This window comes from Drosophila novamexicana, unplaced genomic scaffold (assembly GCF_003285875.2).
Source record: "Drosophila novamexicana strain 15010-1031.04,08,12 unplaced genomic scaffold, DnovRS2.1 tig00004554-arrow-pilon, whole genome shotgun sequence".
NCBI classification, from domain to species: domain Eukaryota; kingdom Metazoa; phylum Arthropoda; class Insecta; order Diptera; family Drosophilidae; genus Drosophila; species Drosophila novamexicana.
The window spans coordinates 4454317-4470942 of NW_020825051.1; the positions used below are offsets into that span (position 1 = coordinate 4454317).

Sequence of the window (16626 nt, forward strand, 5' to 3'; positions counted from 1 at the left end):
TTTTACGCAACAAATTAAAGTGTAATTAACAAGTGCACGCTGTGCGCCAACAACAACACACGCACTCGCCTGACACTGTCCCAGTGCATGCAGCTCCCCTTTTTCTGTTCCCCCTACCCGGCATATTAGCAGCAGAGCCCCTAGTGTAACACACATACATGCCACACCCCACACTCTACACCCCCCACCCAATTGCGTACATACACACACGCACACGCACACTTGCATAGCATGTCCTGCTGAGTTGGTTTCGGTTTGTTGTTTGGTTTTCTCGGCTCGGACTGCGCCAAGTGCTGTTGACGCGTGCGGCGAGTGCAATTTTCACGAAATTGTTTAAATAATTTCGCGCTTAAATGCAATTGCAAGTGTTGTGGCAGCCCCATAGCTGGGGCGTGGCCAGCGTGAAAAAGGGCTGCCCGCCCACGGCAGTTAGTCGCTGACGTGTGGCAAAGCCGGTTGCCGGTTGCCACTCGACGCTTTTGTGTGTTGCCAAGAAATTAAAAGTTGCTGCAAGCTGCAAGTCCTTGTGATGGCGCAACTCCTGCTCCCGCTGCACACACTCTAGCTGCTGCCTGTTCCTGCCTCTGGCGCATTTGTGTCAAGTGCTCGGTAGTTCGGCGCGTGTGCTAAAAGTTTGTTGGTTTTTGGCATTTGGAGCGCTGTTTGTTTGCCTTAGTACCGCGTGCGACGCATTGTTTGTTAATGAGCGTTCGAATCCTTTTGGCAAGCTCTTGCTCCTCGCCGAACATCGCCCACCCCAACCTTTTATGCACCCCGCGGCGTGCACGTGCTGCTCCCGGTGCTGCTGCTCTTTGGGGTACTCCTGTGATTAATCGCACTGCGCCACACTTTCGTTGACTAATTATTCATAAACTTGTCTGTCACGCATATTAAAAAAGTTCAGAGCAGCCGATCAAAATTGTCCCGCCCAGGCGGCATCTCCAACAGTCGCACATTTCATTTTTATATTTACACAACAATTTTTCTTTTAAATGTATGTTTATAGAGAGCGACAGTCCTGGTGCTAATTAAATGTTTAAAAAATGCCAAATTAAAAATGTTGCCATACGAGTATACAATTATTTGCCCCAGAGTGACAGGCACTGGTAATTATACCCTGTAATTAGTGAAGTTTGAAGCTGGAAAGCATGGAGGCATCCGATTTTGAGCGTCAATTCTCCATCCATACTCATAATAATATATATTTGGGTTTGTTTTCATTGAATTTGTGTCGTAAATACAGGGTAGCTGACAGTCAAGTGCTTGCAAGTGATTACTCTTGACTAAAGACATATACAAATCTATGCACAGGGTATCTTGCAGCCTAAATCAATCCGCTTTTACTTCAGCGTCCTCTTAGCAGAGAAAATAAGCAGCACGACGGGCAACAACTTCAATGGGAGCAGCAGGTTGCCATGGGAGCTACGTTCTGGCAGGCTGTCTCTTAAATAGATGGGAAAACGTGGCGGGGCGCAATTAAAGCAGATAAACAAAGGCAACAAATGCAATAACAGTCGCGCTTACAGAACAGAATACAAAAATTTCTAAATTTCTGAAAGCAAAACAACTTAATGCGGACTTAGGACGCAGGTCGCGCCCTAGCTGCCGGCAAGAAAAGGTCCTTACTCTCACTATCGCACAGCACGTCGCAGACAATACACAAAACAACAACAAAATCAAAAAAAAAAAAACGAACAAAAAATATGCCCATTTTGTTGAGCTGGGCGTGTAACTAATTAAAAATTTCGCAGTCATGCTAGGGGAATTACATTTCGCCAACCAGGTTGCCAAATCAACGTAGTCAACAACAAGCACAAGAAAAGCTGCGCGCATGTAGAATACTCTAGTAGTTGGGGTTGCAGGTAGGGAAGCGTGGAGAGAGGGAAAGATACACACATTGGGTACGGGGTAATGTCAAAAACTTTAAAGGCTAGGCGGATCGTCACGAACAGCCGAAAAGTTTTAGTCATCTGCCGTGTTCACTCACCGTTTTGTTGGCCAAATTGCGAACGCGGCAACTGAGATACGCGGATTTGCCCATAAGGGCGGTGACATTGCGCGGCGTTGAGGGATCAAAATATGGCTCCATCCATTTGGGATGCGTGTAGGCGGCGGTTGGCATCGTGGCCAGCCCTGCTGGCATTGTAGTCAGCTCATCCAACGAGTTATAGCCCTCGATGGGTCCATGCACGCCGCCATTTGTCATATCTGCAATGAGTTTGCCAAAGCAAAGTGAAAATCTATAAATATATTTCACATTGGAAATTGTTATAGCCACAATTTGGTACTTTAAACCTTTTCTGGCTTTTAAGTTGTGGCTTTAATTTTGCAGAAAAATTTAACTTTTAAAGAATTTAATAAAGTTCGAACATTTATATTAAAAGCCTTTCCAAAGCGTTGCCAAAAACGAGGCTATTTTTATGCCTAATGAAATTTTTATCATATTTTGGTCTTTAAATAGAAACTGGATCAAAAATGAAAGGTAAAAAGTTTACGGATTTCTATTTAATCTTATTTCATGTTACTTTCAATGTATTCTTAATATCAAAATTCCTCTAAAACTTGATTTTAGGTGTTAAATTTTTCTCGTAAACTTCTGCAATTCCTATTTAAAGCAATATACTCTTGAAGACTTAAATTGATAAAAAAATGTTTCTAGCATTTGTGAATTTACCTTTTACTTCCCGAGAGATGAGCTTTGTTCCGAAAATGTCAAATGTGTCTATTTGCAGAGACATACGTGAGCTGGAGTTTCATTTTGTGTAGGTCCGAGTGTGTTTTTTAGTAGTATTTTGTCGTCGCTCGTCACAAAACATTAAAAACTCGTTGACAAAAGTGGAGAAAACACCAAAATAAAAACCAACTAAACCAACTTTTCAGAGTGCACAATTTTGTTTGCAGCAAGCGACAGCAAAAATAAAAAACAAACAAGAAATACACATCTGTGAAAATCAAAAAAACGTCAGAACCTGAGCATGGCTACATGCTTTAAGTTTTGACAGCACTCGTCAGCTTGGAGGCTGGCGCTTGACTTTTGTCATCGGCTTAGTGCAACAAAAAAAAAAAAACGTTGTTCATTAAGCCCGCAGGCCCTGCTGCTAGCGCTGCAGTGGTCGAAAGGTGCACAAGTGGCCACAATGGTAGCCACTGGCAACTCTTTAGTTTCAATTTAGAAATGAACCACCGAACCACCAAAAGAGCATCAGTGAATGCGGGGGCAAATGCATTTGAAAACCGCAAGCAGCTGCAAAAATGAACGCACGGGCAATGCAAGGGGGATAGATATACGCTGGGCTGGGCACTGGTAGTCGGAGAAGGAGCAGGAGCAGTAGCGAGATATGTTGGACTGTTGGCCTGTTGGGCCAGGCACGGAGGGCAGCCTTCAAGCGAGTGAAGTGTTTGCGGTTGGCAAGTACAAGTGCACACACACACACATACACACAGAATAAAAGGAAATTGTGTCACTGCTTACATCACGAGGCAGGCAAAATCTACTCACACAGACACACACACATAAGCCACGCCCACGTGGGCAAACCGCAAGTGACTGTGCGCGTGTGTGTGTGTGTGTGTGTACATGTGTGGAAGAGTCGAGCTCATGGTTATGCAAAATATTTGCACTCAAATCATATTTCAAGGATTAAAACTTGCATTCATTCAAAAACTGTTTTTCCACATGCACGCCTTCAACACAGATACACACGCGCACACACACACACATGCAGATAGGGTCTTACGCACATATACAGAGACACATCTATGGCCGCCCAACAACTTCGGCTTCATTAAACAAAAGGTTGCCAGCATATGACGCGCATTTGTATGCATGAATTGCCGGCAAGAAGGCGGCATGGGGCGTGGCATACACACGATAGACGCTTAACCTTAATACGCTTAATACGCTTAATACGCTTAATACCAGTGGTAAGGAAAATTGCACAAATTTTATGTAAATATTGCATTCAGTTTTAATAAAAATGCAGCCCGCAAAAGTATGCTACAGATTCTGCAAAAATCTCCAAACAACGATGCAACAGCTTTAAAGTCAAGCAGAGCTGTTGGGCATTAAGCGCTGGCAAAAAAAAAAAAACAAATTCAATTGCCTCAGCTGAATGTGCTTCATTTCAGGCCCATGTGTGCCAGTGAGTGTGTGCTGGCATTGAATGTGTGTATGTATGTATAGGAAGGGGTGATTGAGTGTTTGCTTAATCATTACGTAGGCTCGGCACGCCTCCTGACTGACTGGCAGACAAAAAGGCAGGCAACCAGTCGGCCCTTTCATACAATGACTTTGCATACTTGCGTTTAATTTGCGAGGACAACGCGGCGGGTGGGTGGAGCGACATGGCGCGTAGCAATTAAGGAAACTTTTGTAATTTCCCTGCTTTCATGTGGGGCATATTTTCTATGTTCTGCAAGGCAAGCTAAATAGTTGTGCTTTGGGCAGGCAAAAAAGCTGTATATGAAAATAATTTTTGGGAATTTTTAAGTAGTTCAGAAAAAGCTTCTTAGCCTAGAAAAAAAAGTCATACCCTATCTTATTTTAATATACGTTATAATGGTAGGGTATTCTGAAGTCAGTCACTTAGTTCTGTTGGTACAAGTTCCTTGGTTAATTTTGGGAATTTGATCCTGTTCCTGTGAAATGATGCGTAATGTGCAACACTTTGAACCCACAGCTCAATGAATTTCGAACCTAGTAATTGCCTGCTTATGGAGGTCTCAAGCTCGAGACGCATTTAATTGTGTTTTATGGCATTGAATTTGTAGTCAATATCAGCACACTTCATTGGCTTGTGATATCTTGCGTCTGTGTGTGTGTGTGAGTAATTAAAAATCAACATGCGGCGCCAGAAATTGACCTGCCTTGTGGGCAATGTGTGCCTGGCCTTGCCATTAATTTGCTCCCTAATGCAGCATGACGAGCGCTATTCTGATTGGACTTGGCTTGGCTGGTCGGAGCACAGAGCAGGGAGTGGGCCCCGTGTGCATGCCAGCATGAATAATGATGCCTTTTGACATTGTCTAAGTAGTTTAATGCGTGGCAACATGAGTTGGCTGGAAATCCAGCCCACAGCCAAATACTCGCAAGTTGCCGATGAGCTGTCATCGGAGCTAAACTGGACGACACGCTGATTGCCACTCGAGTATGCATGCGGCACGCAATCGGCACCTTGGCGACGGCGGCGGCGGCGGCTGCGACGGCATCGACGGCAGCTGCTGTTACTGCTGGCAACCACTTAACCACTCAACCACTCAGTTACTCATTTATTTATGTGCTGCGCAATGCACTGCGCGGCTTTTGTTGCCAACATTCTACGTTCTTATTCAGCGCCCGGTGCTGCTTCTCGCCGGTTGCGGCTGCCGTCTTAATTAAGCTTAAATGATGCTGCAAAATTTATTTCATTTCGCACTCGAGGCTCGCGACTGAACCTGAACCTGATGTGGGAGCATCTTCTATACGAACGGCATGCATATAAATTATCCAGGCAAATTACATGGCACATGGCGAAAATTGAAATGTGGCTACTGTGACACGTGTGTGTGAAGGTGTGTATATGTGTGTGCGGGTGTCTGAGTGGAATGGCCTGCAGGGGTGACACAGCACAGCTGTCATATTTGCTTCATTCACATCTCAGCGTTGATTATTTTTAATACTCTTCACTTAAATGCTACAATCGGAAAATACTTCAATTGCTCGCACGATTAATCCATGAAATAACTCGTTTTCCATTCTATTGTTCAAAGTTTTTTAACTTTGTTCTTACAGTTTTTAAACTTTGTTCTTACAGCTTGCGGATATTTACAAATTTAACAATTAATAAGGCATCGTCCATTTATATTGTTAAGCAGATAGCATCATTGATATGTCATATACGTAACGTATGTATTTATCCTAAAGCTGAGATCCTGGCACGCCTTCTTTACCCAAAGTATTAACAGATAGTTCAGGTTTTATTATTTAAACACCTGTTCAAACTATAAAATTTAGTAGAATTCTTTAAGTTTTAAAAATATATAAAGCATGTTGCTTGTTTCTTGGTATTCCAAACCCTTTGAATGAAAAACTCAGAGGTATTCAGCAGTTTTTCGCCTTTGTCTTCAGTCCTTAGACTTTGTGTAACTTGTTATCCTTAACGTTGATTGACAACATTTTTGCGCAATGCTTTTGTTGTTGCTGTTGCCTGTCTTCTTGTTGTTGTTGCTCTTGCTGTTGTTGTTTTAGTTTGTTTGTCTTTGCATAGCCACTTCGGCTGACAAAACATGCGATACGATGCGACACGGCCCGACAAGAAGCACAGGCAAGAAAAACACAGACACACACACTCACACTAACATACATAGCTCTTATTATGAAATATTCGTAAAATTTCATACAAAGTACAAGCAAGTGCCATGTGTGTGAGCGTGCGTAAGTGTTGTGCGAGGCTGTGAAAGCGAAAAACATAAAATGAAGTTTACTCCACACAAGAAGTTGCCTGATTCTGACTGGTTAGCTGGTTGGCTGGTTGTTTGGCAGACTGCCTGAATCTGGCAGGGCTTATCACCTCTGGCCTTAGCGCTGAAGCTTATAATGAAGCATTGTTTGTTGCACAAAGTTTGGCTCGGAATGAAAACAGCAAGAAACCAGGCAAGAGCCAACAACAAGTCAAGTCTCGAAGAAAACCGAGTCTCTGAGCATGTGTATGTGACACATTGTAGGCATGTGCGGGGTATCTGGCTGCTTGACAAGATATTAAAATAATATTTACAAGGACTAAAGTGGTGCGTATAATGCATGAGATGCCGTGCAGCCACATAAGACCATGTCTTAGCAGACAGTCTCAAGTTTACAGGATAATAAGCAGCACCTGCATTTGAATTTGCCAATGTGATGACCTGATTAGAGCTGACCTTTGCCCTTCTGTTATTGTTTGGCATTTTCGACAAGGTCCTCTTGTTTATATTAATGATCATCATAGATTTTCCAATCACAAACTGTAATCCCTTGGCCCCCTAATGGCAACTAGAGTCGTTATACGCTCAGCCCTGCTGCCATTTTCCGGCTCACATTTTCCACTCTCAACTTTTCTCAACTTGGCTGTCTTTCTTTCTTTCTTTTTATTTTGGGTGTGTCAATGTGTTCGGCAGCCAGAAATCAATTCAATTGCTTGGAAAAGGGTCAAAAACGCCGCTTCAGAATGTCACTTGGCAATGGATTTTTTGTCGATGTTGTCGAATTTTAATTGCGTGCGTTAATGTTTGGGTTGAACAAGCATTTCGGGCTACAACTTGAATTTATAGTTGTGGCAGTGATTTTGGCAACACAATTTGCTACGCACGGGCCACATAAATTTAACTTGGGCTTGGCCATTTCGACTGACAATTGATGTCTATCGGTTGGCCAAGAGACGGCGCCCGAAACTAGGTAATCTATAAATTTAGATATATTTTGAAGTTGTCTTCTAGTTACTTGCACATTTGATTGCCAGGTGTCATGTGGTCTTGTATTATTTATTAAACTTAATCAATCACAGCAACAACAACGACAACAACAACAATAGCAACAACGACAACAACATCTTGTTGGCACAGAGTCGAAAACCGCAATGTAGGCATTTATAGTTAAACTTTTAATTGCAGGCCATGCAAGTGACATGTCACAACGTTCAAAAACAATCACACACGCACACATACACACGCAAACACACACACATAACACACATGCACTTAAACTGTTTACAGCTGCTGCAAACCACAAAAGGCAAACTCGATTGCGATTGCGATTGCAATTTGTGACATAGCTTTTGCAGTTGTTGCTCTAATACCCTATACATAGCTGCTTAAGCGGGTATATTACTACGGTAAGCCTTAAATCAAGGAACTGGCCCAGCGCTCAACCACATTCGGGCTGCATTCAGCCTATTTGTTTGACTTAATTAAGCATACGGTTACAGGGCATCTCCTGGCAGTGCTAGCTCTTCCTTCTGCTGTATTGGGCCCAGCAATATAAAATATTAAATTCAAATGAAAACACAATAGATTTTGTGCTCTGGCTTTTTGCTCTTTGCCGCTTGCGAGTGAGCGAGCTATGAAATATTTACAGCGGCGCACAGCTGCTGCCAAATGCAACCGCATGGCAAAGTGTAAACAAACTTACAATAAATCACTTTTAAATAATTTACAATATGGCAAACGGTTGCATAGCCCCATTTAAAACTTAGCCTGCCCCCGCCGCTGCGCAAACGGAAAAAAAATAAAATCGATGTGCAGCCAATGCCAAAAGCTGAGTTGCTCGCAAACACAGCCGAAAAATTGCGCACATGTCGCGCTTTTCACGTCAACGATTTGACGTCTGCTACAAATGGAGTTTGAAATATAAAAAAAAGAATATATATATGTTTTTTATACCTTTTTATGGTGTTTTTTTTGTGACGCGACACGCGGCGTGTAATGGCTTAGCAAAAGCTTCACTTTGTCCGTCATGAATTCGCTGGCAAATCCACAAAACGTGCATTCGGCGCTGATGCGACTGGCTTGCACTTTAAGAGCTGCTCGGTTTTGCGTTTTGTATACCCTGCAGACGTAGAGCTGCTTAAAAGGGGTATTATACATCATAGAGGTTTCGATCTCAGCAGCTATAGTAACTGAAATGCTAAGTAGCCCAAATTTAACCAACTTCCTCTGTGTGCTCCATATGTAAGTTGGTCGCGCTGTCTTGGTTTAAGGACTGTCATCGTCTACATACGGTCGCGTGCTGGCTGACAAACTTGGGCCAAGTGCCGATCCACTAGTCTCACAGCCAATTCTTGTCTAAAACCAAAGCTATATCAGCTGCTTCAGCTGTTTTTTTGTTTCTAGTTTGATTGAGTAGCCATTCTAGTTGATGGTCGCATTTGGAATTGAGTTCGAATGGAGCAAATGACTTAAAAGTGCCAACTACTCGTGTGCTTAGCTCATGTGCTCGTATAAGTGAACGATTTCTGTCTTTCCTCAGTTCCACACACACACACACGCACACACACGCACACACACGTACTCGTACGTATCTCTATCGGCTGCACAGATGTCGTCGGTCTCTGCTATTCACTTACATAGTGGCACTTAGTTATGGCTTCCACTTCAAGCCTGAGTCGGAGCTGTAACGTGTACACAATCATTGCGTCAGTCACGTTTTGAATTGAGGAAATTCATCAGACAATTTTGCTGTGTGAGACGAAAGTCATCCTTCTGCCTTCCAAGGACCCGACAGCACTCCGGCGCTCCGCACTCATTTGTTGCCGTTAACTTAAGTTGGCAGCGCATGCAATTTGCAATTTGTATTCCGGGACCATCCGAAAATCCAGAGCCACGAATACAAATCGATTGAATTAAATTGAGATTTTTATGCGTGCATCAATGCATTAATAAACACTTTGCCGAGCTGCTGCTTCAAATATTTTATTGCTTCAAATTTCAATTTATAGTTTGCAAATTTTTTTATATATATATTTGTTTTTTTTCGTTGTTGTTGTTTTTTGCCATTTCTTTCTTTGTTGCCCTAATTTATTTGTTTTGTGTGCAGCTGAGCGAAATGACGGTTATTAACATTAACTTTTTATAGCATGCTTTTTGGCGCAAATGATGTAGAATTTTAATGGATAATTTATAAGTCACTTTTACCATTATTTCATCAGTTGTAAAAACTAGAAACTCAATTGTGCTTTTCAATCGCAATAATAGTGATTCGTGACTGTTTTAAGAGCATTCAAAATATTTAAATTCATTTTATCTTAATTAGTTTAATTAATTAAGAGAATCTCATTCCCATTCCTAGTTCACATTGGGTTTATTTAAGATGAAATACAGCTTAAAGCTTTTCCCATATTCAATTAACGTATTATTATTTTTATAATAAAGTATGTAAATAATTTTATAATATTTAACTTAAGGTTCGAACTTGTTGAACCAGTTTTCGAACGAGACGGTTTTCTTTAACATTTTTAGTTTTACTTTTCCCTCAGTCTCTAACCTATTCAAAGCCATAGAAATACGTGTCTGACTGGCACTCAAAACTATTTACCACATCCACATGTGTAGAAACTTTTCGTGGAGCAGGGACTGAGGCAGACGTGGGGCTGGGAAATTTAAAGCAACAAGCTTGGAAAATATTTGAACAGTAATTTAATCAAAAGAGCAGAGCGAAAGAGAAAGAGAAACAAAATGAGAAAGTTAAAGCATACAAAAAGAACAGTGCACAATGCAGTGGTAATTACAAGTCGACTCGAATCATTTGCTATTTGTGCTGCCTGTCGAATCAGATACGATTCGCAGTCGCAGTTGCGGCCGCAGCTGCAGTTGCAGTCAAGCAACTGGACGTTGCCGCTGAAGGGCAACAGCTGCAGCTGGCAGCAGGAGCAGCTGCCGCGATCTCGTACCGTGTGCCAGGCACGTAGCCACCTGCCCAGGCACAGACTTCTCTGTGTGTGTGTGTGTGTGTGTCTGGTTGTGCTTGGATGTGTACACGCCCAGCGCCAGACTTGAAATCACAACAACTGCGCAGCAGCAGGCACGATTGCCAGAATTCCCTCAAGGTTTGCCATTTAACTGGCTGACTGGCTGGCTGGCTGGCCGTGGAGCTAGGCCAGGCGTGTAGTTCGGCAGGGGTTTTGGGTAGGGATTCGCGGCTTGGCTCGGGTTGGCTGTGCAGCGGCGCAGTGTATGAAATATTTTCGCTTTATTTGCTCTTGTTAACATTTTCCTACACCTGGCCAGCACAGTTGCTTGCCGCCTGTCCCCATTGTTGCTGGCGTTATAAATTTTGAAGGTACACACACAGGTGCGCACGTGTGGGTGTGTGTGTGTGTGAAAGAGATAGCGAGTGGCTGCTGCTGCTGACTATATCCCTCCTGGGGGCAACTCAAAGTGGAAATGCTTGCCTTATTAGTACATTCAGCAGTAAAAATGTGTTAATCTATAAACGTGCCCGAAAGTATGCAATGCCTTTTTTGTGTGTGCCCCTGCTCCAGCAGTCTCGCTGGGAGTGTGCGTGTGTGTGTGCGAGCACTCTGGTATTTTACGTTGCCCGCGAGACATGTCAGCCAGATTTCAGTTGCTATGCGAGCTCTTTAATGAATTTATCGCGTGTTGGGATTCCGTTACACATACGCCCCGTATGCTCGTGCCAGGCAAGGACACGCGGCAACTAGTTTAAAACGGGCCGCTTCCCCCACACACCTGCTTAAGGCCCGTGCAAACTATGTGCTCTTAATGTTTTGTGGGGCGCGGCTAGATAGATAAAGTGCTGTCTGTCTGCCTGTCCTCAGGTTCTGACAGGTGCCAGGAACAGCTTCAGTTGATTATGTTGTTGTTGCCATTGCGGGATTGTTGTTGTTGCCGTTGTTGTTGGTTTTGGCTGGCACTTTGAGCCTGCCATGTAAAACATTAAAATTTGACAGCTTTTAATGGGCAGCAAGCGCGCAGCTGGCAAAACTTTTCAGTGACGTCCGTGTGCTGTTGACGGCTTTTAATCGCTGTTCGAATAAGCAAGCAGCCAGCCAGCCAGCGAGCCAGCGAGCAAGCGGGCAGTTGCAGCAGCAAGCGACTCATAAATCATCTAGCAATAAGCCATGCCATTGGGCCGAGTGGCATGCAACCGTAAGTGGCATTGCTACACACATTTTGGGGCTCCGCTTGGCAGCTGCCAGCTAGGGCACTGGCAGAGACTGAAATTATTGTTTTCCAATTAATAAATGTCAATTACGTTCGAGCGTAAAAACAGGGTCAAAAAGGGCAGCACCAGAGCAAATACATGCTCGCATTCGCACAGTGGCTGCCATATGTTTGCACACACTTGACCGCAACAGGATTGTGCCGCCCATTGGGGCATCAGTTACTTCAGCTGCTGCTGCTGCTGCTACTGTTGCTGTCATCTTAAATAAACGACATGTTTGCTGGGGCTTAGCCCCCACTCTGGCACCTTCAGCTGCCCAGCTGCCACGCCCCGTCCGCCCTAATGGTATGTGTGTCAAGCGGCGTCGCTACAAATGAAGCATAATGGAAAACGTAATGACCGACTGCAGCTATCACGCACACACACATATACACACACGCACACGTTTGTGAGATTCTGTTGTTGCAGCAGATGTAAATGCAATTTGTAACATTTTTGTTGGATTTTATGAATTGACAATGATTTCATTTTTGGTCTGTTTGACAACCAAGCAAAGTTTGCATTTGTCTCTGGCTGTTCGTAGACTTTTACGACTGACTGTGTGGCTTTATTTGCCTCACGGGCTAGACCAGACCCAAAAAATTCCCATCTAGCCGTATTGTCTTCCATAACCATAATTGCATTCCACACTTTCTGAACAACATTTATGCGTTGCAATACTCTCTAATAGCGTATTATGTTTATGTCATGAAATGTGTACGTATAGATTTATATTCTAGATTCTAGGCTTGAAACTATGTTAGAATTCGGTCGAAAGTCAACTTTTTCTATGAAATACTTTTTGTATTCCAATATATTTTTCATTATCTTAGTTTAACCAGGTTCTCTTATGTATTGGGCAAATAAAAACCAACATTGGAAACCATATTATAATCTGATATTTAAAAAATCATTCAGTAGAGATGAGTAAGAACACTTTAAGGCTATTAGAGCAATCTTGACCAAGCCTAGTAACTGAGATCCTCTATTCTTCTAAAATCTCTGAAAAAACTTGAGTGCACCTGACCCTAAATTATATACTATAGGAACAATCGTTTAATATAATTTATAGGTCACAGTCTAGTAGAGTATTTAAGCTTCGGCGTGCCGAAGACAATCGTTCTTTATTCTTTTTTGTTGCTTTGATTACAGTTGCTGTTTTTGTTGCTGTTGCATGTTGCATTGCACTTGTTGTAATTGCAATTTATGGTTGTCGATGTGTGTGTGTGTGTGTGTCTGTGTGTTTTTATGTGTGCCTGTGTGTCCACATATCTCTTGTTTTGAGCATTACGTGCGAGCTGTTTCCTTGAAATTTCCGACTTAAATTATCAACAACTCCGAGCCAGTTGCTGAAAATTTGTGGGTGCCGCTGTGCAAACTTTTACGGATAGAGCCAACTGCGTTGAGCTGGATGCTGGATGCTGGATACAGCACGTAGTCGCGGCAGCTGCACATACATAAGGATTTCGGTTTTGGTTCTCTTTTGGTTAAGGGCTTTTTGGCTGCTTACGAGCAGCTCGCGTGTGTTTAACTGTGTGTGTGTGTGCGTGTGTGTATTTTTGTGCTCGTGAGCGTGTGTGCAAATGTTATGCAATCACACTAATGCGCAGTTTACGGTTAGCAAATGCAACAACCAACATGCAGCCGAAACACCTAGCAAAGCGCCTTTTATAAATGGTTGCCACACCAGCGCTCCGCAGAGCGGCAACATCATCAACTGTGGCCTGCCCCGCCACCCGAAATACAAATAAAAAAAAATAAATAAGACGCGGCCACACCCACTTCTCCCATTCCCTCACTAAGCGGTCTTTATTAATTGTTCCGCACCGCAGCACATTAATAAATAACTTGACAACTTTGTCATGGCGCCCAGAGCCAGGCTCTGGCCCCAAAAGGTAGGCAACACTTTTTTGCTTGCTTGCCCTGGCCTAGGGGCGTGGCCTCAGTTCCTTTTTCGGGCGTGTACACATTTTGTTTCAATTATGTTGCAATTTGCTTGCTGGATAAATAAATCTTTGGCAGCGGCTACTTGGGCCGAAGGGCTGCACAACTCTTTTATGCACATGTGTGGGCACAGCAAACTGGCGCGCGTCTGTGTGTATGTGTGCGCTGGTAAATCATCATGAATGTTTTAAAATATGCACACATCATTGCATATGCCATATGGGTGCAGGCAGCCAGTGTTGTAAAACTTTAAAATGCATGAACCTCTCAAACACAAAGCTTCTGCAAACTCAATAGCACAGCGCCAACCCCAACACCCACCTGCGCTATCGCCCTAGCTGGATGAGCTCAGTTAAAGCGTAAGTTATATGCACATTAATTTGAGTCGACAGCAGCCAAGGCATTTGTCTTAGCAGTAGCATCAACAAGACCCCAGCAGCACAGCAACAGCAGCCGTCGGGCGTGGCAAGCGTCGCCTTCGCCATTCCGGCGCACTGTCGCTTGTCGCCCCATTAGGGGCACGCACAATGGCGATAATAAATTAAAAACGAAAGCTAATTTCTGTAATTGCCTGCACGAAGCGAATCAACCTCAATGTGCTTGGCACTGTCGCGGTGACTGTCACAGTCTCTCCCTGCCCCCATCGCCATACCCTGGTGCTCAGCATGGGCGAAGCATGGGGTATGCTAGGGTACAAATATTCCTTCATTTATTAAAAACTAATTTTCAAACTTATTGTGCATATGCATTTAAGCATGTTATGCAACTAAAGAAATTTATATCTGATTTTTCGCTGCATGTGAGAGCACTAATGAAATACAAAGGTAAATAAATATACCGACTGCGTGAAATTCGATGTTAAATAGTTTTTTCATATTCATAAATATGTTTTCATAGCTTTTGTTTAAGCTCACAGTGCGCGCAGCTGAATTCCAACATTTTAATTTCATTTTGATATACTGCGTTTGCTGGCTGCTTTTTAATTTATTTAATTATAAAAAAGCGTATTGTAGTTGTTTTCTGTTTTGCTGGGATAGTTTTACAGCTCACAGTTATTGTGAAAGTTGGCAGCAAAAAAGGTGCTCAGGTGCGTCATTTATTTGAAAAAACAAAACAGCTTCCTTTACTTTTTGTGTTAATTAAATTGATATATACCTAATGCAAATATAGAATTAATACACATTTAAGGGGTAATTCTTAGTCGAGCACTTGCGAGTGCTGCATGTTCACCAGTTGCCGCGCTTTTGCAACAGGAACACAATAATGACGACAAAATGTCATTGTCAATTGGGGCCTGGAGCCTTAAAGGCGTCAAGATTTACGCACTATTGCCGAGTATCTCTCCTCTACCCCCTCAATCTTTCTCGTACTCGGTCTGATATTCTTTCTCCGCGCCATTTGGCAAGCTATTCGCGGCAAGGACGCACCCTTAAGGCGCATGTCAGCTCTGATTTTTACAGTAATTATATTGTATTAGGGTCCCGACAGACTGCTTCTTGGTGTCTGTTGTCCTGTTGCCTGTCATTTTGTGCGCCTGAGCTTAAGTAACTTGCACGTAATTAGCTGCATATTTTATGGAAATGGCAACAGCCAGAGAAACTCTGGTCTAATTGTAGCCGCTAAATCTGCAGTGAAGCGGCTTAAGGCTCTTACCATATCTAAAACTAATTTTAAATACACAACAAAATGATAGTAAATAGCCGTGTTTAAATGCTTTAAAAGCTATTTGCATGAATTTATGGTTAAGAAAAAAGAAAACGAAAAGCAATTCAATTTGTTTCGCACTCAATTTCAACCGTATTCTGTCAATATAAGCCAAAACAATTTATTTGTGCTGACAATATCAGTGGCCCATAATAAATTGTATTTATTTAGCATTCGTCAACAGCTGTCAAAATTTATGCATTCGGTTAAACAAAGAAAAAAATTTCAATATAATTTATCAGAAGCAATAACAACAATAAATGCACCAGTTTAGGTTTAAGCTGCTCTTCCATTTAACTGGCCACGCACCAGAAAGCTATTCTAATCAGCTTAAATATAGACACGATAAATAGAGAGGCAGAACTAATTCGCTAACTGGCATTTGTACTGAAATTCAGTGTTAACAATTACACAATGGATGCGAAATTTGATCACCTAAAATGCCCCAGAGCAGGAATAATGGCCATTTAATCAATATGCATGTGCCGAACGTGGCATTTGGGACATTGAGGGTATGCCGATTGCAGCAGCAAATATGCAGCTTATTACAAGAATTATACACTCGCACACACGCATAAGCACGCACGCACGCACAAACTCTCGCACACACAGATACACACAGATACGCATAGATCTGCATAGTTAATTGACGTTGCAGCAAAGGCGGCGCTTGTGAATTATGAAGTCGTAATTGAATACAGTAATGGCCAGAATGTTAACATAATGCTGCTGTAAACTACCTGCTGCTGCTGCAACTACTGGAATTTACGACCTGCGGGTAATTCTATAATTTGACATTACTTGCAATGCACTAAGGCCACACAAATTGGTAGCAACAACATTCAAACTACGCAAACAATGTGTTGCCAACCACTTGAATTCTAAGGCATGCTACGTAGGGGGGCTTTAATGGGGCTGCTAAGATTTGAATTTCTCTGAAATTTTTTGATAATTTAATTTAATTGCATTAAGCTCTCGCGCCGCACGTCAATCTAAGCAGCTAAACAATGCCAAGCATTCAAATAAATACTTGGAATTTATAGATGCATATAAAATTATAAGCCTCGGGGCGCCATGAAAACAAATATTCATTAAATATTTGCGCAGCGGGGCGCGGGCAGCAACATTTTACATTTGAGTGCTTCGAGAATATTGATTTGCCAATTTAATAGGAGCAAATTGCAAGCAGCTTTATAGTTATTAAACATGGTAAAGTGATGCATACACATAATATATAAATTAAATATGCGCAGGCTGCATTCCATTTTAGTTTATAAGTCGATGCAGGCTGGCCAAAAATATGCAAT

General features: G+C 42.5%; 1 protein-coding gene across 2 annotated transcripts in view; it reads right to left on the reverse strand.

Annotated features, from left to right (window-relative positions):
* LOC115769880 (junctional adhesion molecule A) overlaps positions 1-16626 on the reverse strand; it is a 63443-nt gene that overhangs the window by 32008 nt on the left and 14809 nt on the right. For both annotated transcript variants that reach the window (XM_030714885.1, XM_030714884.1), the window contains exon 2: positions 1988-2208. In XM_030714885.1, the coding sequence (XP_030570745.1) occupies positions 1988-2208 (221 nt within the window). The remainder of the gene's footprint in view (positions 1-1987; positions 2209-16626) is intronic.